The sequence below is a fragment of the Apus apus genome, chromosome 2, assembly GCF_020740795.1.
Source record: "Apus apus isolate bApuApu2 chromosome 2, bApuApu2.pri.cur, whole genome shotgun sequence".
In the NCBI taxonomy this organism is placed as follows: Eukaryota; Metazoa; Chordata; class Aves; order Apodiformes; family Apodidae; genus Apus; species Apus apus.
In genome coordinates, this window is record NC_067283.1 from 33,297,970 (window position 1) to 33,321,310 (window position 23,341).

At 38.0% G+C, this 23,341-nt stretch overlaps 1 protein-coding gene across 2 annotated transcripts; it reads left to right on the plus strand.

The window, feature by feature from the left end:
- CCDC126 (coiled-coil domain containing 126) lies at window positions 1–16,151 on the plus strand. 2 transcript variants are annotated; one of them, XM_051609536.1, is made up of 4 exons: window positions 1–58; window positions 10,988–11,128; window positions 11,660–12,053; window positions 14,532–16,151. In XM_051609536.1, the coding sequence occupies exons 3-4, from the start codon at window positions 11,711–11,713 to the stop codon at window positions 14,711–14,713; spliced, it is 525 nt and encodes a 174-aa protein (XP_051465496.1). In that variant the 5' UTR covers window positions 1–58; window positions 10,988–11,128; window positions 11,660–11,710; the 3' UTR covers window positions 14,714–16,151. The 2 variants fall into 2 exon arrangements, with proteins under 2 accessions (XP_051465496.1, XP_051465495.1); XM_051609535.1 differs by lacking the exon at window positions 1–58 and adding an exon at window positions 6,041–6,270.
- The last annotated feature ends 7,190 nt before the right edge of the window (window positions 16,152–23,341 follow it).

Genomic DNA, 23,341 nt, shown 5'->3' on the forward strand with positions numbered 1-23,341 from the left:
CGGCGGGCGGAAGCGGAGAGCGCGGCGCCCGGCGGGCGGGTGCGGGCCGGGAGCGGAGGTAGCGCGGGGCGGCGGGGGCGGGGGGCTTCCGAGGGGCTGCCGCAGCCCCCCTGCGGCGCTCAGCCGGGTCGGGCGGCGCCTTGCAGCGGGCTGGGCCCCTTGGGCTGCGTGAGGGGCTGGAGGAGCCTCCAGCGGGTGCGGGTGGCGTGCGGGGGCCCGGCAGCCCGCGTGGGGAGACGGGACGGCCCCGCCGGGCACGGAGAGCAGGAGGGGGAGCCGGGCAGTGCGTGAGGCGGGGAGCGGGTGTCCGCGGCCTGGCCGCGGCTGCCGGGCAAGCCCTCACCGGGGCGCCCAGCTTTGCGCGGCCCCTCGGGCTTGCTCCGTGCCTCGGGGCAGGCTCCTCTTCTTTCTGGCTGGGGCCATCCGCCCCCCGCCGCCGTTCGTGCCGCCGTGGCCTTGGCCCCGTCCTCCCGTGCCCCGTTTGTCCTTCCCGGCGGGTCCCGTTGCTGCCGCGGGCCGGGTCCCGGCTGCCGGCGGGGCGGGGGCGGCGCGGGGCTTCTGCGGGCTCCTGGCCGTGTCCGTGCAGACCCTCTGGCGGGTGTTCGGGCGTGGGGTGTGTGCTTTGCTGCCCGCCCTAGCTGAGCGGTCCCTGCGGCTGGGTAGTCCTGTTCCGGGGCTGTGATGCGGTGTCCTTGGATGGTGAGGAAGCAGGGAAGGAAGCGAGGTTTCTGGTTTCCCACCTCGTTTGCAGTGGCCTTCCTGTCAGAAACTGACGGCAGTGACTCTGCAAGGTTGATGTCTGTCTTGTACTGCAAGGACCTAACTTTCAAACAGGCAAAAAGCATACTTACAATGAAGTGATGGAACTTAGAAGGCAGAAAAACTGTTTGTTTAATCCGTATTCAAGCAAAGGCAGGATCCTTAATAGTGCTGTGTTACACGCTATCAAGTTTGCATTAAAACATAACAGGCAAAACATTTGTTTTAATTGCAAGAGATTATAACAGACAACACTTCCTGACAGCAAGAGCTGTGGAATAGTGTTTCCTTCTTACAATGTAATAAAATCGATTTTATATATAACATCTGATAATATTTGAACTAATTTTTAAATCTTCATTACATTTATTTCTGTAAATATTTATAACATACTATTAACTGTACGTTATTTTTTGTAGCTCCATTAATGATGAATTATGAATAAACTTTCTTTCCTGTTTCCTAATCTAACGTGGTAGCATCCTGTGAGTTCTCTTTTATATATCTTAAAATCTAAAAGACACTGACAGCAAGCATGAAGTGTAATTTTTGTGTTTGTGTGCCACAAGGCAAAACAGTGAGAATTTTTGTTTTGTCCTATGACATGATGTGGAGTTTCTTTAATGTAGTTTAGAGCCGGTTAAAACTGTTGTTTTGTTTAATTGTTGTTGTTCTGTGTTGGTTTTTTTCTTTTGTTTTGCCATCTCAGTCGGTGAACGAGGGGTCAGTTTTTCACTATGAGAAGTGAGCTTCGTAGGAACTGTGACTTTTTTTGCAGAAGCTTCAGAATATGTACATGCAAGTAATAATAGCTGAGCACGCATGTGATTTGTTCTAATTGTAATGAATTCAGTTTGGAGAAAGTGATATGAATTGTTGTTTCACTCTCATGAGACTATCAAAGGAAAAGACAATATGAAAATGATAACAATTTATTTTAAGTAGCATCTTGTTCTAGTGTCAGAAGAGGAGCCATTGCAGTTTTAGATCAAATGTGGAAACTTATTCTTAACTTTGGTTTCCATTTTGACTGCTGGAGATACCCATGTGTATAAAGCCTAAATTATTCTGGCCTTGTTATTTTATGTGTTACAATATATAATTGTTTAATAATTAATTGGAGGTACTTTAGAACTCTAGAGGATTAAGCAACTATGCTGGAATCCCTTTGGTCTAATAAATAGGTCTTTTTCCTAAAGCTTTCACAGTTGGAAATAAAACTACTTCCTTTTTTTTTTTTAAAAAAAAAAAAGTTTTGTAGTTTCTGCTTTTACAGACTCCTTCTGACTTCTACCTTCTTGAAGGAGGCACTGGTGTTAGCTAATCACATGTTATTTAGCTTGGGGACTGGATGTCATTTAACTGCTAAGAGTAAAATATTTCTCCTAGAGTTCATGGTCAATTGTACTTTTTCCTGTAATGGCTAAGGGCACTAGTTCTTGCATCTTGCCCAAACCATACATAGGATAAATGCATGTTGTTGGCTTGAATTGACAACTGTGTAGTTAATGTATCTGAAGACTAGTAAGTGTGAAAAATAGCCATTAAATTGTTTCCAGCAGCTATAAAAAGAAAATCTGTGGAGCTTGGTCATTTAAATGAATGTGTTTTGTGCTGTTTATTACTAAAATGTACTTTATATAGTATTTGGTATTTGACCGGCTCTTCCACCTCTGATTGAAAACTTGTACCATTAGGTGGGCTGGGTTTCCTCAGCTGAATGTTACTATTAGCATCCTAAATTTTCTTTCATGATTGTCAACTTTACAAAAAAATATTTGTATTACCATTTGCCTATATAATTGAAAACAAATTTTTTTTTGATTGCTCAGAACTAAATGGGTACTTTGGCTCTGTAAAACAGGGCCCAGATTAGAGGTCTAGACAAAAGAACTTAAAACTTAATCCACTGAAATTGGTTTCTTCAGCAATAATGAAGACATAAAAAAATAAATATATATCGTATAAATACGATATTAATAATCCAGTCAATTTTCTGGGTACCTTATACTTAATTTTAACAATGAAATACTTTGCCGTGCACACCACTGTGGTGTTATGGTTAACTACTGTTTGTTATAACCCTTGCTAATCTGAGATAAACCAACAGGTCAATCTAGAAATAATAAAAGATCTAGAATAAAAGAATATACATGTGTTTAACAGTGCCTCTGTTGCTCTTTTTCAAAAGTCTTCAACTGTATCAGCCTCCTGGGAGGGAGTGTGAATCTGAGGGCTGGTCTGTATTGTATCTTACCACTGAAACTTACTTTTGGTGGACACCTTGCACACATTCATACTCAATTTGATTTCTGCATGTTTCTTGAAATAAAACCAGGCAAGTTACATTCTTCCTCTCTCCCCAGTGGTACAGAGCCTTTTGTTGTTCCATTTCTTTGGAAACAGTATTTGTGTGGATGCTGCACTCTTGAGTATGGGTATGACCAGTTCTGCAGTGGCAACCTCAACCACTGCAGCCATCACTTTGCTAGCTGACTCACCCCCATGCTGTTTAGTTCTGTTTAATGACACCCCCCTTCCTTTTAGATCTCTTTTAAAATGTTCTGTAAAAGTCCTGTTCTTCTCAGTAGCCTAATATAAATATTATTATCTGAGAAGGAAGCTTTGGAGGGGCTTTGAAAAGAGTGATGCAGACACAGCTGTGAAATTTCACAAGGGAATAGAGGTACTAGTTAGGATTTTGCAAGGGAGTACCTGACATAGCCTAGTGGTCAACTGCAAAGAAAAATTATGGCAATCTTACTGGGAACTGAGATGCTAAGAAGGTACTTCATTCTCTGTCATAACTGTGATTTTTGGCAGCAATAAAACATAAAGAAAAAATAAAAAGTGTCCCAGACAGAATGAAACTGATATATATATATATATATATATATATATTTTTTTTTTAGGAAGCTGATACAGAGATGTAGAAATGTTTTGAGGCCTGGAAGGGCCCAGTGGGAGGAGGGGAAGTTCAGCAATTATAATATACTGTCCCCATTGATATCTGTTTTCTTTAATTTTCTTCCCAACCCTTGCCAAGTAATTTTCCCTCTCAAAATCTTGAATCTTGGCTGACTGCCCACAGGCAAGGAACAAAGATTTGCTGTGTTTAAATAGTTGGTTTATTTTAAAAGCATTCACTGACAGTAGTAGGCAAAATAAAATCTCGGGGAGGGGGTACTGAAAAAAAGCCAGGATACTCTAGGGTGCCAAAAAGCACTTAAGCAGATTCCTTAGATGTAGTGCAAAATAAAAACAATTGTTGGCAGAAAATATAAAGTAAAAGTGCAAACAGGACTACTTGCATTCAAAATAGGAACAGGTCACCAGTATTTCTAAAATATTGAAATACAAAAGATAATCTAGTGTTTGGGCACTCAGGATTTTATAGCAGAGCCAGTGTAAACTTGATGTGTGGGTTTTCAAATCTTAAAGCGTAATGTTTGGCTTCCTACTCAAAGTCCAGCTACAAAACAAACTGGTGGTGTACTGTTCTAAGAAGCATGTAGGAGGTAAAACTTTCCCTGGTTTAAAGTATGTTTGAGGTAGTCTCAGGGACTTGTCAGCAGTGACATTATCTGTCTGCTTGGTGAGCTATGACTTTAGTTGGGCTAGATAGCCTATGGCTGCATTGAGAGGCAGGGATTGGGAGGAGCATGCAAGGACATTTTCTTCTTTCTTTGTTGCAGCACTGTAGAAGAATAGGTATTCTTGGTAGTTACTTACCCATTTTTGCTACTCCCTTAAATACAGTTTCCTTCTATGAATTCACTTGGAATATCCATTAAAGGTATTCCGCAAGGGACAGGTTGCAATAAGGCATAGGGACAATTTAATTTTTTTCCAGCGTTCCTTGTGTGTCATGAGTCTAGGGCATGCAGAGGCAGGGAATGGAGGAACAAATGCTGTGGGAGAAGTGTAAAGATAGATGTCCTGGGAAAGACACAAGGCACTAGGCAGACTCCTTTGGCGGGTCATTCCAGAAGTGGTACAGAACTGCTAAAACATGCAGTCCAGCAGCCATTGTACGGATACAGCAGGCTTTTTTTTTTCCCCCCCCCCAGAAGTACACTTTCTTACCTAGTATTAAGATGCCAGTGTGTTGTATAGTGCTGTTCTTTTCACTTCAGCCTAGCAGGTATTAATATAAATCATCTCTTCTACTGACTAAGCTATGGTGCATTCTTGAAGGACCCTCAAGTCTTATTCTCACATAGGTTTAGCATTTTGATGGGCTCTGTTGTGTCTGCGTTGCTGGGGTTTTGACGATAGAGTATCCTTCTCTTGCAGTTTAGACTGTTGTTATTATCACCTGACCACACCCGAGAAGGGGATTTGGGAACAGGGAAGGAGATCTGTGGTTGAAGTTAAAACATTTAATAGAATAATAATAATGAACTAATATCAACCTCAATATTAACATATGATGCGAAATTATACTCAGCTCCAGATCGTGGTCCTGAGCTGTGTGCTTCCAGTGGTGAAGGCTGGATGCCCAACACTGCGAGCACGACAGCTCCAGTGAGAACATGGTGGTCACAGCAAGTGGAGGAGCAAGGCCTCAGGCATGGGACAACAAATAGGACCCTCTTGGGAAGGAAGCCATGGTGGAAGAAAAAAAAACATCCCTACAAACTTCCAGATATATAGTGAGGGTGATGTTTATGGTGTGCAATACTTCGGTGGACCAGTTTGGGTCAGTTGCCCTGAGCTTTGCCCCTCCTAGCATGGTTTCACTTGTCTGGGGACATGTATTGCTGTTAAGTGTTTGCTTCTGAGTGGAATATTCTGCTCTTTTATGGTGCTATGCAGTTGTCTGAGTCAATGTGATTAACGAATCTGGGAGCCGAAGGGCAGCGTTGGTCTGTGAAAGTCACTAGTACAGGAAGATGGTATTATTGGCACCTTTTTACAAATTTGTACTCTTGAAAATATGAGGAATGTGAGTCTTCCTTGGACACCAGTTTTTAATATTAATGATATGGGTAAGATGATTTGTTACAGGGAGTTTGTGTTATATATAGGAACAGAGAACTGACGTTTCTGTGCATTGCCAGGAATCATGGTCCTCTGTAACAGGATATACTTCTTTGGGTACCTGTTTGTCAGCTGCAGCTCATGCAGATTTTTCTGCAACTGCCAAGCCAATAGCCATCTAAGAATGTAAATTACTAGAATGCAAACATCATTTCTGGTGTGTCAGAAAGTCTCACCAAGTAGCTCCTGGGCTTCTGAGTGATTACTTCATTTTTCCTGTCTTCACAGATTAATTTGCTAGTGAATATGTTACTGGATTTTTTTGTGTGTCAATCATTCTTTCGACTTCCCCTTTTCATTGCTGCACAGTGTCTGTGCTGATAGGTTTCCAAATAACAGAACTAACCTGTCTGCTCTTAGAATGGTCAGTGTGGTGTCTGTCAGCTGAGAGACAGTGATGCTCAAAGTTGTCTGCTGGAAAATCAGAAAACAAAAGATTTTGGAGGTCACAGAAGTAAATGAGCTGGGGTAAGCACACTTTAAATAAATGCAAAAAAGAAAACTAATAGGATAGAGCTGATATAACTGTGGAAGTATTTAGTGATATTCTGTAATGCCCTGTGATTTTTGTCTTCCTGAAACATTTGTTGGCTATTGCAGTGAGGTATCATGTCTGTTTACAGCACATCTTATTGTTTCCTAATACAGTACACTCACTGTACTGAGAAATGTTTGCTGCTATGAATTTAATAGAAATTTCTTATATGGACATAATTTTAGTATGTTAGTTTTAAGTCCTTAATAATTTCATAAACTTGTTATACTTCCACTGAGATGGTAATAAATTCTAATTTTGTACTGTACAAATGTTTTTTATTGTCATTGATATCAGCTTTTATTTGTACTGTCCTAACTGCGGTCTGCTGTCTGTTCTGTCACAAGATTTTTTCCCCCTTCCTCTGTTTTATAGTTGGATATAGTCTCCTATGACTGTATCTGGCATTTTATTTTTTTATTTAATCTCTGTCTTGATAAATCACTTCTGGTGTTTATACAGTTAATAATAATAATTGGTTGCAAAGCCAGACTTGCTTTTGAGGTCAGTGTGTCATGTTCATCGTAATTCAGCAGTGAGGAACAGATAAGTATTATGGTAATAAGTAATAGATTGAGTAAAATTCCCATTTATCAAGGTTACTTTCTTAATATATTAATTCATTAGAGATCTATATATGTCTCTGGGGTATCACTGAAGAACTACTGCCACAGTATTTGGCATTCTTGTTTTCAAAATATATAACCAAAGAGGTGACATTATTGGACTGTATGTTAACAATACTATTTTAAGTGCATTTTTCTTGGCTTTATTCTTAAAGTCTTTTTGATCTACAAATGTAATGGAATTCTCAGGCTTCAGTTTTCTCTGTTCTTCACCTCTTGTTGACTCTGTTAATTTTTTGCTGAAGTGGCTTACTAATAACTACCAAAAATACCTGATGGTCTCACTGCTTTTCCTCTATAAAGAATCATCTTAATCTGTCCTGTACTTTTTTCAAAATCAGAAGGTACACACACTTTTAAATTTGTCCTGCTGATGCTGATAACCACTCCTAGTGGTTTAGGAAGGCTGAGATCTCTCAGACAGACTGGAGCAGTGATGACAAATACATACCAGACTTCTGTGATCTGCCAAGCTAGCAGAAGTGACAGTGCTGTAAGCAGTGTTGTAAAAATTTAAAGATTTTGGTGTGCCTTGTTCTCATGATACCCTGCGATTGTTTCAGGGGATGCGAGAGGCATTCCTTTACCTTACAGGCTATTGCATTTTTTATGTGTTATACATTAATATAATCTCTGGGTTTTGCTGAGCATAAGTAAAGCAGAATCTGAGGAAGACTTAGCAACAACGTTCCAAAATTCCAGTATTATGTTTTATAAATGTTGGCTGGTTTCCATGGAGGAGTATTCAAACTGAAGTCTGATGCTTAAGTAGCATCAGAGATACTAGAATTCTGCTCTGTTGTAGAATGTATAATAGATTTTCTGTTGCTTTTTCTTTGGCCCTTCTTCCTTTTGTTTCCTGCATTCAGTAATACAATTTTTATATGACTGATGTTGGAACACAGTTAGAGGATAGAGACATGATTTTATTTTGGAGAGGATGAGTGCCTTAGTTAGTTGCTTCCATTGCCAGATGCATGTCAGTGTTGTGGTACCGCTGGGCAGTGTTAAATCCATGTTGAATTTACTTTCTTAGAGAACCAGCAGTGGCAACAGTGAAGAAAACCAGACTCTTTAGTGTCTGTGAAAGGCAAACCTAGTCTCAGATCCTCTGTTCATGAATTCCCTGTAGTTCCAAGTTTTAATGTTGCCTCTGACTCGGGCTTGTACTTTAGATATGCATGCTGATTTTAGAGAACTTTGAAAAATTGCCACTTGAATCAGTCACTTCAGGCTGCCTATTGAAAGGATTACCTCGAAGATGCTCTCTTTTTCATGGATTGCCATTTTGCCTGCATATTCAGGTCAAGGGATTTTGTTTGATTTGGGTTGGGATTTCGATTTTTTTTTTGTGGCTTTTTGTTTTTGTTGCTGGTTTTTGTTTCTGCTAGCTGTGACTGGGAGAGTGGTAGGCCTGGGTTCCTACCTAGGCTAAGCCAGTGTGAATTGGAAGTGTCAGCTTCCTTTTTCCCATTCTCAGGAAGGCATGGATAAGGAGGAGCTGAAAGAATGGCAGAGAAGAAAGATCAAAAGAGACCATGTTCTTTCTTAAAAGTATGCTGTTATCTTGCAGAATATTAGGTCTGAATTTCTGAAAACAGAGGTCCATTCTGAGGACAAGCTTTGTTTAAACTAAAATGTTAATGTAGAGAAGTGCTGACCCTTCAGGGCAACAAGAGGTAAAATAATATTCCAATCCATCCATCTTATTTCAATATGTACACCTGCTGCTCTGCTACCCTTTTTTCATACTTGCAAATCACACAGGTATAAGCTTGCTTTTTTGTTTTGCTTTGTTTTTGGCTTTTTGTTTGTTTTGTTACTCCATACTATATCATCTTGGAAGGGTATTGCAGGGATTGTGTTATGGGTCAGTAGAAGTGCATGGTTCATGAAGAAAGAGGAGACCACATCTGCAGAACTTTGAAATTACACTGGAATTCATTAAGTGGGAATGGCCTATAAAAATGCATAGGAAAAGTGACAAGTACAAATAGTTCCTGTCATTTTGGTGCTCCTTATTCCCAGTTCCTTTGCCCAGTGTCAGTATTTGGGTGTTAGGCCAGCAGGTTAAGTCCTTGATTTCCATTAGTTTCAGTTAGTTTCAACATGTGCATTGTGAATCAAATATCCATGGCAAATACCCAGTTTGCGATTCCTACTGCTCCTTGGCAGGAGTTTATTCAATCTGTTCCTCTTGGCTAGGACTCTTATGCTGGCTTGTGGTCTTATTTTCAGTGTGATGGCAGAGTTATTTCCACTCCAAAGCTCTGTAGTGATATTGTCTAAATGCTTCATGATGAGATACGGCTAGAGATCTGTGGAGAGCTGAACTTAATTTAAACTCTGCAAGAGCTATCTGTTGTTTTCAGACTTTTTTTTTTTTTAATAAATAATATGCAATGTAGACTTTTGAGAATGGGATTTGAAACTTGTGGTCTCCCCTTGAGAAACACTGTTTGGTCTTCTGAGCCATCATGTGAATACCCTATGCCTGGACCTCATATGTAAATGTTTTACATCATATTTGATACTATTCAGGGACTGTGTAGATGCATAATGATATAGGTGCAGTTTACGCTCTAAAGTCTGAGTGCAGAGCCATGATGTGGCAGAGATAGGGAAGAGAAGTTTTGGTTGGCTCACATTTGGAGAGGATCTGTTTCAGGAAATCCACGCAATTCCAAATATTCGTGCTGATGCTGTAGCATATAGGTTTTTATTGTCTTCTCTCTTGCTCTATGTAGCTAAGACAAATTTGTGTCTTAAACCTAGTTTGTTCAGGGATAAGTATATTCTCTGAACAAAGTACATCCCACTGAATTCACAGTGGGATTTCAAATTACTGTATGTTGGTCCATCTGCACAGTCATATCCCTGCATTTAGGTGAAGTAAGCTATTCCTCTTTCAGTGACTTGTGACTGGCTCTTATATTAGTACATCCAACAGTAAAACTGAGATTTATATACTGGTAGTTACTAAAGGGCATTTTACACACAGTGACTCTTTACAGCAGCTTTGTTGTCCAAGTCCTAATATTGCCTCTGCCTTGGGTTGATAATTTTCAGAATAATTTAGATATGCACGCTGATTTTACAGCACTTTGAAATTCAATTTCCCACTTGAATCAGTCATGTTGGCCTGGCTGTTGAGAGGATTATCTGAAGAGTGATAATGAAGGGTAAGCAACAAGCACAACTCAGAAGCCTGCTGGCGGTGACATTCATGTTTGTAGCAGACTGTGGTGTGTCAGCATAAGCCCAGCTGAACTGGTCAACAGAGGCAACAAAAAATACCATGGAGGTGGAGACTTTACATTTAGATCACTGCTTAGCAGGATAAGAAATGTGATCTCAATATTCTAATAAAATGAGATCTAAGTACCACCATAGACAGTCTGGTGGAAGCTCTATTAAATGTGTAACTTCAGTCTGAGAAGTGCTCATGGCAGGTAATATATGGGGAAAAGCAGGGAATAACAGGGAAAACGTAACTTATGTAAAATGAGTAGCTTTATCTAGACCATGTTAAATAATAGAAACTGTCTCAAAAAGGTATTGAATAATTGGAGAAGTTTCAGAAGTGGCTGAAAATGAGAAATACAAGGTATATGCATGTAAAGAGACTGAAAATATTGGATTCATTTGAGGGGGAAAAGTGAATGTTACATACGTAAATATGTGTATATACATATATGATGAATCTGGAACATCTGCTGTCATTGTCTTATAAGACAAGAAGAGGGACTCATTCCAGTGAGATCCTTAGGAAGTTGTTTTTTCTAAGTATGTTGAAATGAGTTGTTTGGCATTCAGATGTGCACTTAGAATAAAATGAAAATGGATTTTATGTCCTTCCATAACAATTGCTTCAAGTTAGGTTTAAAAATGTATTTCTTTTTTAAAAGCATGTGGATTGAAGCCCTCAACTTCAGCCACTCCACATGAAAATGAAGGGTTTTTTAGTCCTGCACTTTGTTTTGTTAATTTTTTCGTTTGTTTTGTTTTGTTTTTCCCAATACAGAACTCCCTGAAGATGTCTGGCTTATATTGCTTCAAACTGTCTGAATGTTTGCTGTTTAACTGCTGAAGCTTTCCTACCATTTCTTTATCATCTGAAGCCTTAATCTATTGAGGGATCAGAAGCGGTAGTAAAATGCTAAAAGTGAGTGCAATGTACCAGTTCGTCTTGGTTTTATTTCCTTCTTTATGAGCAAAACACCAAAAGAAAAAAAAATCTTCATGCTGTAGAAAACAAGAAGAGGATGATGATCAACTTTGAATTAACTGATGAGTAAACTTTGTTCTGCATTTTATCTGTTTATACTTGCCCTATGCTTCTAAGTGAGGAGTAAGAATGAAGTGAATAATTTAGTAAGATCTTTTTCTTGTGTGTAACTCATCAAAGTGTTTTATGTGTTTTAAAAGTCCCTTCTAGGTATTGCATTTTGTTTGGGTTTTATGTCAGTTCAAATTACAGAATGTAAAATACAACGATTTTAAATGGCTGTATTAAAAAACCCCAGCAATTTAAACAACAGGTGAGGTAGGAAGGTGGTTGCACCTCTAAGCAGGTACAAATCCACAACTGTTTGCTAGATCATATAATAATACTTCATTTGGAAACTGATAGTTGTCCTTGATCTCAACAACAGTAGCAGTTTTGAATAACCATGTAGTATTTTACAAATTTCAGGAATCAAGACCAACTAAAACATGAGAAGATGATCCAGCCAGAAGATTCTTCATGTTGTGGAAATCTTATTTTTGTTTAATATGTAATATCATTGGACAAAGCCACAAATCAGTTACTTATCTTGAAATTAAGACACACCTGTGGCCTTCATCAGAAATGTTCCTAACATTTTCAAGGAAAAATATGTCCCAGAAACTGAGTATGTTTTTACTAGTCTTTGGAATAATTTGGGGTTTGATGTTGCTACGCTACACTTTTCTGTATCCAAGGCGTCAGAGCAGTGCCGAGTTGCGTGGACAGATACTAGACCTCAGTAAAAGATACGTCAAAGCACTGGCAGAAGAAAATAAAAATTTAATGAATGGTGCCGGTGGAGCCTCTATGGCAGGATATGGTAAGAGGAAAAAGTTACTGAAATATCTGTTTTTCCTGAAAACTGTAAGGTTACAATTTTTTTTTTTTTTCCTTAAAGTATTCTATACTGCTCTTTAGGAGAAAAATAACTCTCTGTATTAACTGATGCAATTTTAGTTTATTCACTTATTGAAGGTAAGATGTGGTGCAAAATCAAGCTTGAGACATGAGATTTTTGTTTTCCAGGAATTTTCTAGATTTCTCCAATTATATGGCTGCTGTTACAGGACTAACAGCAACATTGTGCTTTTTCTGGATCTCTTGAGGAGTAAGCATGTGCTTGATACGGGGATAAGGTTTTAGATGAAGTCACTTCAACATTACAGATTCTTTTTGTGCCTCATTGCTAACTTTCTGCTTCTATTTTTTTTTTTTTCCTCTTTTAAGTATTTAGAAAAGCAGCAGAAAGCAACATAGTAGTTGAGTTTGCAGTTTTGAGCCTGCAAGGCAATTATGAATTCAGCAGAACCTGCTTTTGCTTTATTTTAGAAGCAGTCACTAGAGATAAGGTTCCTTGTCTCTAGAGCTTTGGTACGTGCATTGTATTTCCCTGATTTACCTGTTCAGTTGATGAATATGTTTCCAGTATTCACTGGTAATATATTATTAGAATGTGTCCCTGTCTTCTGAAACACAGAAAAGATAATTTTGAGTCTTAGTTTTTAGACCTTTTTATCAAAGCTATAAAAATATCTTAATGATTTTAACTCTTTAGTCCCTTGTAGCTTCTCTTGAGGGAAGGCTGCAATGAGCTCTAGTTAATCCATTAGGGATTAGGTTTGAAGAAACTACTGGTGTTCTGTCATAAGGAAATAAGGTATCTGTGAAAATAAGGGTAGTATAAGGCTTTAAAAGAAATATTAAAAAAAAAAATAATAATCTATACTAATATATTATGATCCCCTTCCTAAGGAATCCTTAAAAGGCTGGGCTCTCCCAGTCATAGGATTCCTTTTACAGGCATTCAGGTGAGAGTACAAACAGCAAAACTGTGTCTGAACTCTTTTGCTGCAGCTCAGGAGCAAGGAGGCAAGTCTGTGATGACAAGATGAGCAGTAAGCAACCCAAGAGGAGGAGAGTATCAAAATGTCTTAGCCTTTAATTCTTCATTAAGTTAACATTTTTACCACAGTAAGATACTACTTTTTCTTCCCCCTTTTCTTCCCCATCCCCTTTCTTTTTGTCTTGAAGGATTTCCTGCCTTTACTGTGTAGTTACTTTTCTGTGTAATTTGTTTTTTAAAACCCTTCTGTAGTACAGCTTTTTATTGCTTTGTAAGTATTACAGTGTATTTCCAAATGAGATTTGCCTTCTGAGGTTTTGTCTGAAGTTTAATTAAAAAAAAATAATTAAGTCAACTCTTGATTTACATGCTGATCATCAGACTTATAACTTGAATTCCTTTCTTCAGACTGCTGAGCACAGAACAATACTACACATTATAATACCACAGCATGTCAGTGACAGGAGATTCTGCTCTGGCTCAAATTGTAAAGCAATACTTAATTTTTTTTTATTATTTTTTTTTTGTTTGTTTTAAGATTACATTACTAAACAAGAACTAGTTAATTTTAGAGGGAGAGACTGACCTGAGATTTTCCTGTTTGTTTTTCTTTTTTTTCTTTTTTTTTTTTTATTTACTACTAGTATTCTAATTTTATCTGGGTTACTCCTCTTTTTCACTTTCATACTTGTATTTTTCCTCCCCAATTTTTAAAAATTAGTTAAGAACTGACTGGGGGGTGGAGGGGAAGTCTCTGTGTCTGCATCTGTGTGTGTTGGGGGGAATCTTAACACCTTTTAAAACCTGGTGAGTATGTTTATTTTTTTCCAAATCTCAGAGAAGATAATGATATGAACATTTACAAAAAGCTTTCATTGAAAGAAACAGAATAACAGATTTTTTTTACTGTCCTTTCTTTGTTTTTCAATCAATATAGGCCTAAAAACATGGATTTTTTTTCTCTGCTTTATAGTTTATGTAAGAAGTGATATGATACTTTCTCATAGCAGTTTTTCTGTGGACAGATCTGTTGTTTAAAGAAAAGCTATTTAGAATTTCCTTTTTCATGTTGGAAAGTACTTAAATATATTCGGTTGCTGTCCCAGGCTAAAAGGTGTTGGGTATTCTAGTACTGTTGTGTGGATGAAATTTGAAATACTGCCTTTGAATAGTCACTAGTCTAATGCTCCAACTAGTGATTTTATTCTGTCATTTGAATATTTAATTGCCTTTGCTCACAGTTCAGTATTATGGTGGCATCTTCCTTACTTCAAAAGAGGTAAACAAAAATCTAGCAGCTGTTTAATTCTGTACTTGTATAGTAGTCTTCACTCTTTCCCAAAAGGTATAGTAGGAAGGATAGCAAGTCTTAAGATGGGAATAGGTTGAAATAGCAGTTCTTTTCCACAGGTAGTAAACAGTAGGATCTAATTTGTTTTTTTCCATTACCCCCAGCTGATCTTAAGAGAACAATTGCTGTTCTTCTGGATGACATATTACAACGACTCGTGAAACTGGAAAACAAAGTTGATTACATTGTTGTGAATGGCTCAGCAACGAATACCACTAATGGAACTAGCAATCAGGTGTCAGTAACCTCAAATAAGCGTGTAAAACCAGCAAGAAATATTAGATAGCAAACAGGGCCACTTTTTGTTGCGACATCTACGATAGGTCACGTTTAAGATAAGCTTTTTATCTTTGGCTAGGGCAAATCAGCAGTTGACTCTAAAAGAGTGTAAATTATTCTGTTATACAATGTGCTGGATCTATGTAGGCCTAACTTAGGTTCTCAAAGCATTATTTCATTGCCTTTGAGCACTACTTCTGAACTGATCTTTGTTGTCTTTAAATATATTTTGGTATGATACAATGTAGTATGCCATTGGATAATAACAATAAATGGAAAGAAATGGGGAACTTATAAGTAGGTTTCTGAAGTTATTTATTTCAGTATAAATACAACATATGTTTTGGATAGATGAGCGGTATTGCATCTTGTTCATTTTTTTGTGATCTGCATTAAGCCGAGTAACAGGAAACACAGTTACACTGATGTTAGGAAATGTGTATACTTAGAATACTTTGTTAGTCATTCACTAAAACAATATTAAATGGAGGACAGCATTGGTGGTAATGCTTCAAAAGTGTGACCCAAAGAATGTCTTTATTTGCACTGTCAGAATAGCTAGAGAGAATTTACTGTATATTTAAGAAAACTAATTAGAATAGGAAAACATCCTAGGTAGTAACACTGTCCAGGTATATCTTTACTCTGGAGTTAGGGCAGTTAGATTATCAAAAGCAAATCATAATCTGTGATATCCTAGATGATTGTTTCTTACAAAGATATTTAAGTGTATGTATTTTGTAATTGCAGATAAAATTATTTAAGTGATGGAAATAAGTTTTAGATATGTGAATACTGCTTATTTTTATTCATGCCTATTTCTTTCTAACTTTCTAGTACCTTGCAATTTGTAATGTGTATAGCACACCATCTCCCTGAATTGCTTTTTTGATCAGGAGGAAAAGCAACGAGGGGAAATAAGGCATCTCTGCATTTAAACAGAGATAAATGTACTAAGAGTTGTCTTATCATGGAATATTTGAGAGATAAGGTAGTTTGCCTTATGTCGCTAGCCTTACAGCAAAGTGAATTGCAGCGTGGATGCACTGTATTTCGAAATGTTACTGAAGTCATATTAAAGAGAAAGTGCCACTGAGCCTGTTTTTTAAAATGTACTGAATGTTTGTGGGGGTGGGAAGACTCATGTTCAGGGACTTTTGCCAAAAGTGTGCTGTGAGTGGGTTTTTGGGGGTGGGTGGGGGTGGTCTAACCTATATTAAGGAAAAAAGCCACCAGTAAAACCGGAGGTGCTGGATGATGTACCATCCAAAATTACGTGTTTTTCCTCTTCTTCCGTTTCCCTGCTGAAATTCTGGACTGTTGCAAAGTAAAATACACTTACAACCTTAGTTGGTATCCAGATTACTTTTTTTTTTTTCTGTCACATTGTGTGTGAACATGTACTCACTTCAATGCAGAAAGAGAAAAATAAATTTTTAATTGTACTTGCTAAGGCTCCTGTTCTTTATTTTTTATCAATCTTGCTCCAGGTGTTTCTGAATTGGAAAATTTTGTCTCTGAAGGTTGTAGTAGTCTAACTGGTATTCTTCCTGCTTGATCAGTGAGTTATTTTGCTCTTGAAATTCTGTTGCCCTGAAACTTCCCTCAAGTGAGAGGTGAGGGGAGAAAGAAATGAAAATAAAATACAATTATCTTTAATGGTGAAGACTTCACACTTTAAGAGTGAAGAAGACAGGCATATCCACAAGGGGAAGACAAGTTTTTATGGCTATCTATCTATGCTTTTATTACCTGACTACTGGATTGGTACAAACTAAACCTTGGTAGGTGGTATCCCTTTTTGCTATGAATGGTAATTTGAGTAGTTTTTCTGTGTGTATGCAAAGTGACTTTTTTTTTTTTCTTTTTTTATAAGGGTGTGTGAAGTCTCAAAGTTACTGAGAATTGTTCAACAGGCATAACAGAACTTGCAAGGTGAACATTTGTCACTATGTGCACAAGCAGCTTCTTTTATGTGGGGATTTTGGAGCCTCATATACCAACTTACAGTTATGTTCTCCTAATAGTAATTCATGGTACCATTAGGAAATAGCTGCCTTTCTGTCAGGTTTCTGTAGTACAGTGGCTCATTGGAATGAGCTTGTACTTGACAAATACCTGGAAAGAACTGTGAACTATGTGTATTTTATGGCACATATGATCCATTCATGAATATAGCTGAAACAACGATTTATCAAGAAGCAAGTTAAAACACTCTAGTAGTCTCCTATATCTAATTTTACATGAAACCAGGATTATTAGGGGTAACAGTGTCCATTATTTGTCTTGCCCCCGCTTTTGTGGCCAGACTTGTTCTGTGCTGTATGGCCTTCCTGTGCCTCTGACTTGTGTTCTCCTGTCACCAACTATCTAGCACAGTTCTTCTTCCAAGATTTCTGTGCTCCAGGAGCGTGGAGGGTGGAAGCTGAGCTCTGTCCTTTTTTCTGAGATGACAACACTTATCAGAGTGGCAAAACTAAACTTCAAGTGTGCAGACTAAGGGAAAGAGGGTAAGGAAGGGATAACAGGAGGGTCTCCACTGCCTTTTCTTATAAACAACAGTAGCAAGAAAACATCTTGCGTGTTCTACCCTGCAGACTCCTTTGTAAGATACTTTGAGAGGTGTGGTAGCCCTGCAATGGCAGGAGGTTGTGTAAAGAACACAAGGACTCGTGAAAAAGAAGCAAAAGAAAGACAACAACTCACCTCAGGTCCAAAATGCTTGATAGTATCACAGCATTTGCTTGTGTTGCCACAAATTTTGAAAAAATTTAAAAGAATATTTAAACAGTGTTTCTGCTGTGCTACCGTTTTAACGATGCAGCTGTTTGTTCCCCTTTTCAGATGACATCATAAATCCCCCCCAAAGGACCTGCTTTGAGGTTTGTGAAATACAGAATCTCCTTAAGATTGGTTGTTTCTTAGGCTGGATTTGGTTGAGGGTTTTTTACTTTTTTTCTTTGGAAGGCAGAGGGACATATAATCACCCTTATATAAAGAACTCCAGTTTGGCGGGTGGTGGTGTTTGTTTGGATTTGTTCTTTAAATCTTTTGGTATATTATGCAACTTGAATTTTCCCAGCTGTAATTTGCCTCATGTGTGTTTACCAGCTGATTTCACTGAGAAATTGGTAGTGCTTCTATGCCTGTGAGTGATTGTTCAGTAGGTAGCAAAAAATGTTCAAGATCCTATGACCACAGAAGCTCCAATGAAGAGAAATGGAAAGAAAAGAGTATATTGATTGCTGTCTAAACAGCTAGAAGCAATACAGGTCTTAATACAGCTCTTGAGTTCTACAACCAGGTAACTGGCAGGCAAGCATCTGTCTTAGGGAAGATTGTCTCGATTCTCTAGTTCTTTTTGTTGCTCTCATCATCTAAATAAATAATTTTTAAATCTCTCCATAGTAACCTTAATGTAATAAAGATATCCAAGCTTTGTTCTGCAATTTTATGTAAAGAAAAAGTGCTAAGTGATCCTACGTAAAAGAACCTTAGGGATGAGTGGGTGGACAGGCAGGTACTCCACTGAAATTCACTGAGACGCCTCTTAACAAGCTCTTTATCCACTGTCAGGATCACGGAAGCTTGCTGATATATTTTTAATGAAATAACTTAAAAAATCCAGAGACATGGCACAAGTATGTAGAGGTTCTTGTAATCAGTGTGGTGCAACCTCAGTATCCTTGGCATCCAATACCATGCCTAACATACTGCACAGTTGTCTGCTTTTCCATGTAACTGCTAAATACTTGCTTTTCATTAACACAATAATTTAAAGAGGCTTGCTATATAGTTCTGAATTCTGATTTAAAATATTCCCTAATATAGATGTTTCCAAACTGTATCATGTCTGTGATGTGTGCAAGTTGCCCAAGTGACCAAGTGCCTCCTGTGTAGGTATGTATTCCAGAGGTAATTGCTGCTGCTGTGGCGTTTATTTTGGGAATGCAGAGGCAGAGTATATTTGGGAACCCCTACATGAAGTTGACTTAGAAAAAAGACTACATAAGATTTAAGTTCTCAGTTTATTATATTTTCTTAAAAACCTTTTACAAAATGCTTCTTCAGAATACTCAAATAATGGAATGAGCAGAATCTCTAAAACATTTTTACTTACTGTGGTTTTTGAGAGGTCATGTAAAGCATCTATTGAAATCTTCAGCAGTTAACCCAAATATAACCTCCTTATCTGGTATTCTGGTATTGTGTCATGTCATGAATTAGTGATTCACAAAACAATGCCACCTGCTATCTGTGGGGTTCAATGTAGTGTATTTGATGGCATGTAAAATACTTTTTCATAGGCAAGAGTGAAATGGGAGACTTCTTTTTATAACAGGTAAGAAGGTGAAATAGACTTCTGCAATGTTTCTTATGTGGAATAGACTGTTCCTGAAACACTGTTTCACTAAATCTCAGTTTGTCTGGGATGCTGCACATGGGCATTTTTATCTGTTTAAAAATACCATTTGGGTTGTTAAAATGAGGCCTGAGTTAAAGAAAAAAGCCTCCCATTACAAACATATATGAAATCACATCACTTAAGCAACCAGTGGCATCACATGCTACTGAATTAACTTATCTGTAAATGATCTTTAATTAGTACAAATTTCCCATCTATGTTTATCAGTACCTCCAGCAAAATCTTTTCATTATTAATTGACCCTTGCTTGCATATGAGCTCACATGTTCCCTGTGGCATTCATCAGCTTACTCAGTTCAGTAGCTGTCTAATCATGTTCTGTTTCTCTGATAGTGAAACTGAAAAGAAACAGGATGACGTTTTGAAATGTGTGTGAACTAGGGTTAATAATACACTAATTTTTATTGTAGCATAATGTATGGTCATGGTTAGAAGCTTATTAAGTGAATACTGCTTGTATTTGCTTTTAAGTATATCAGAATATTGACAACAACTATATAGGGAGGAAACAATTCAATGGAAACTGTTTCTGTTGTCCTTTATTGCCACTTTTGTTCTTTTTTTCAGAACAGCTAAAAAAGTCACTGAATGTTAGAATTACTAACTACTACTTCAGAATCATTACTTGAGGTCTAAAATATTTAAACAGTTCTTTCTAAATTATTCTTGCATTAATAAAGTGGCTATCTTCAATTTACATAGGTATTTCACTGAGATTAATTTTAAAACACTTGTCAAACTTGTAAGGATTTTAAAAATGCAAAGGGTCACACATTTTATTGTTAACAGAGGGTGTTGAGAGAGTGTCAACACCCTATGCAGCATTAAGCTGTTGCCTTTGATGTGTAGGCAGCACCTTAGGTCTCACAGAGCTGTACTGTAAGTGAGTGTCCATATGTTCAATCCACTTTGATATGCTCAGAGATTGCGGGCCAGCAGCATCCGTATGCTGTAGCACAACCATAGGAGGTAAAACATGCCATCTGGATTTCTCTTCCTTTTACTTACCTTGTGGCATGGCCTCTTCACAGTAGCAGAAAGCCTTTTTTTTTCTTTTCTGCTATTAAAATTATTTGAGTTTACCATGGAAAATATGGTTTGACTCAGTCATTAAATGAATTTTATTTCGGATGTCCATTAACAATCTCTTAGATGGGATGGGAGACAGAAGAGGGTTTTCTGAATCCAAAATATACCCCAATACTCATGCTATGACAGTAAAACAGTGGGAGCTTGAAATATCTTTATTAGCTAAGAACTCAGTTTCTTAATTACAAAGTCTCTTGCTTTTTTATCTGTTCCTAAGTGAGGCTATGAGCACAAATTTGGATCCAACCAGATGTTGGAGTACTAATAAGCTGAGCACGGTATCTTTATAACTGAGAGTATTTGCTGTGATCAAATTCAGGAATGAATCCTCCACTTTTAAGATGGGAGGTTGTTCACAGGACCAGTGCCCCCTCAAAAATTACTTTTGATTTCCTGTTCTCAACACCTTCACACCATTTCACAGGTATGTGACACTAAAGTACACTATAGACTAACAATTGTAAAGCTCACCAAAAGCTGCCTAATTCAGAAATGTGGCTCTGCTCTCCAAACCCAAACTGTATTTCAGAGCACTGTTTTTAACAAATATCTTGCACAAATAAGGTACATCAACCCATTACATAGGAGCTCTACTCATTTTGTGTGAACCAGGCTTTCTAGAGCTCTCTCTCTGCTCTATTGGCAGTGATGGGATCTCTGGCACCAGTGAAATGTGCACGCAGATCATGTGTTTCAAAGTCCTTCAGTTTTGTGCAGCTCCTGTGCAGTTGCTCAGTACATTCAAACTCCCTGTTTGCAGAGCTCCTTGTCCTTCTTTCAAGGTCCCCTTTCCCCATCTGTTTCTTTTTTGAAGTTTTGGTCACAGGGGAATTGTCTTTTTCCTGAAGAAACAATCCTGACTTGTTGGTGTGGTTTTATTTTCCTCTGCCAACTTACTTGAAGATGTATTTCAGTGATGACTTGCTCCTGTATCTTTTAAGAGGAACCTGTTCATGTTCAGATCTCAGAGTGGCAGAACATGCGTGTTTTATTGCAGTGCTGGCTGCTCTGCTGAAATTTCATATACATGTGGCATAGCCACAGGACAAATGCCCAGACCATATGCCCTGTCACCTTATTTAGATACTACTGGAAGCCTGAGAGTCTCCCTGTTGTTTCATCTCTCTCTGGGGGATGTTTTGGCAGAGCACTGCCTTGGTCCTTGTGACATCTCCCTTCACCTTCTGCTTTGTTGCTGGTGGCTTGCCCAGTGCAAAACAATCCAGAGATTTTCTCAAATTGCTGTTCCTTTTTGACAGGCACCTGCCATTTTATTGTATGGAAAAACTCTACCCTCTTGGGCTTCATTTTGACAGTCCAAGGGCTTGTAGCTTATGCTAACATGCAGAGCTCAATTTCCAAAAGCTCAGTTAAGAAAAACATTCTACATATTCAGTCACTTATATGACAAATGTGTTTGTATCAAGAGGAACCATTCAATTTACACAGATAGTGCAGTATCAGAAATAGCAGCCTGTGGTTTACTACAGCCTTCAGACACACTGGGAGGAGTTGTTTCAACATAATGGGGGTGTTGGTGGCACGTGGGGAAGAACTGGGAATTGCAGGTTGTCAGTCTAAGAACCATCTTGGTTAGGAGTGTTTCCCACAGTTGGCCTCCTTTTATCTTGAACTATGAATAGACAATGTTTTGTATTTTATAATGGAAGAGCTTTCAAAGACTATCAGTGAGTTTGAAGTAAGATTTGTAGTATCAAGAGACAGCTTTAATGTTCTAGATTAAACACATCTTTCAAGCTGTTCTAAATAAATGCCAATGGTATTTTTTAATATATCTATATTTTTTTTTTAGGATCAACAGCTCTGGATGCTTTCTAAATTACATAGATGGGGACTGTCCCTGCTCTTAAAGAGTTTTACAGCTGAGCTCCTTGATGCTGTAACTGGATCATGTTTTTCACATTCTATGTAGATTCTTTCATTCACTAAGAATGAAACTCTCCATAGGTATATACTTAACCACTGAATTAACTCAAGATCTACAACAAGTGAAGGATCGGCACGTGGTGGTGGGAAATTCAGGGGAGGTGGTTTCTTTGTTAAATGTATACATTATGGGACAAGTAATATAATACATTATGCTAAACATCAGTAATTAAATATACATTGCATCTTATGCTGTTTATGTGCTTTAGACCTGCATTAAAATGTTAAGTATTTAAACTGTTTGTTGAAAAGTAAATATTTGGAATGGATTTCTCTGGTCATTTTACTCAAAGTAGAAATTTAAAGTATTTGGAATAGGGAAATATCATGGATAAATATCATGGATAAATGGTTATGCTTATGCTAAAATTGTCTTTTCAGACATGTCTTTTCAAGTAAGCATTATACAAAGGCTGTAACTTCTTCTGGGATATAATTTTTGTCTATTTAACAAACTGAGTAATAGAATTTTAAGACAGGAAAATAATTTAACATTTCAATTAGTGCTCTTCTTTTTACTAGCGTCTTTGCTATCTACTCAAGCTGTAAAAAAAAAAAACCCAAACACTTTTCATTTGCAGTAGGACCTTGTCTGTCAAAGACAAAAACTGAAGAAAGGCTTGTTTGCCATAAAGCTTGTCTGGTTTTCCCATTTTATCAGTTGATCTAATGAAAGATGTTACCTCTTCTCAATAAACTTTGCAAAACATGTAATCCACAACAAAGGGAAGACTTGTCAGCTGGCAAAAGTGAACTTGGTTATAGCTCATCAACATAGTTACAAAACATGCCCTGTCCTTTCACCCCTAATAAACAGAATAATATTGTTGATTTTAATAATACTGTTTGAATAAGGAATGAAAGCCAAGTAATACATTATTTTGTTTGCATTTCTTTAACATAGTACGTTCCCAGGACCTTGTATTTGTTTACAGTGCACAACGGCAGAATCAGAAGCAAATAGGCATGTACATTGGTTGGAGCACTGAACTTGTGAAAATTAGTAACTTACATGGCTTGTTTATTAAGCTTGTGAGGGCATTCAAAGGTTAAACAGGACTATGACAGCAACTAAAGCCTGAGGGAGCTTCACCAACACACACTAATTCTTCCTAGTGGGCCTGAAGTGATGGCAATTCACTTACCTTCGAGGAAGATGGTACCGCAGGACAG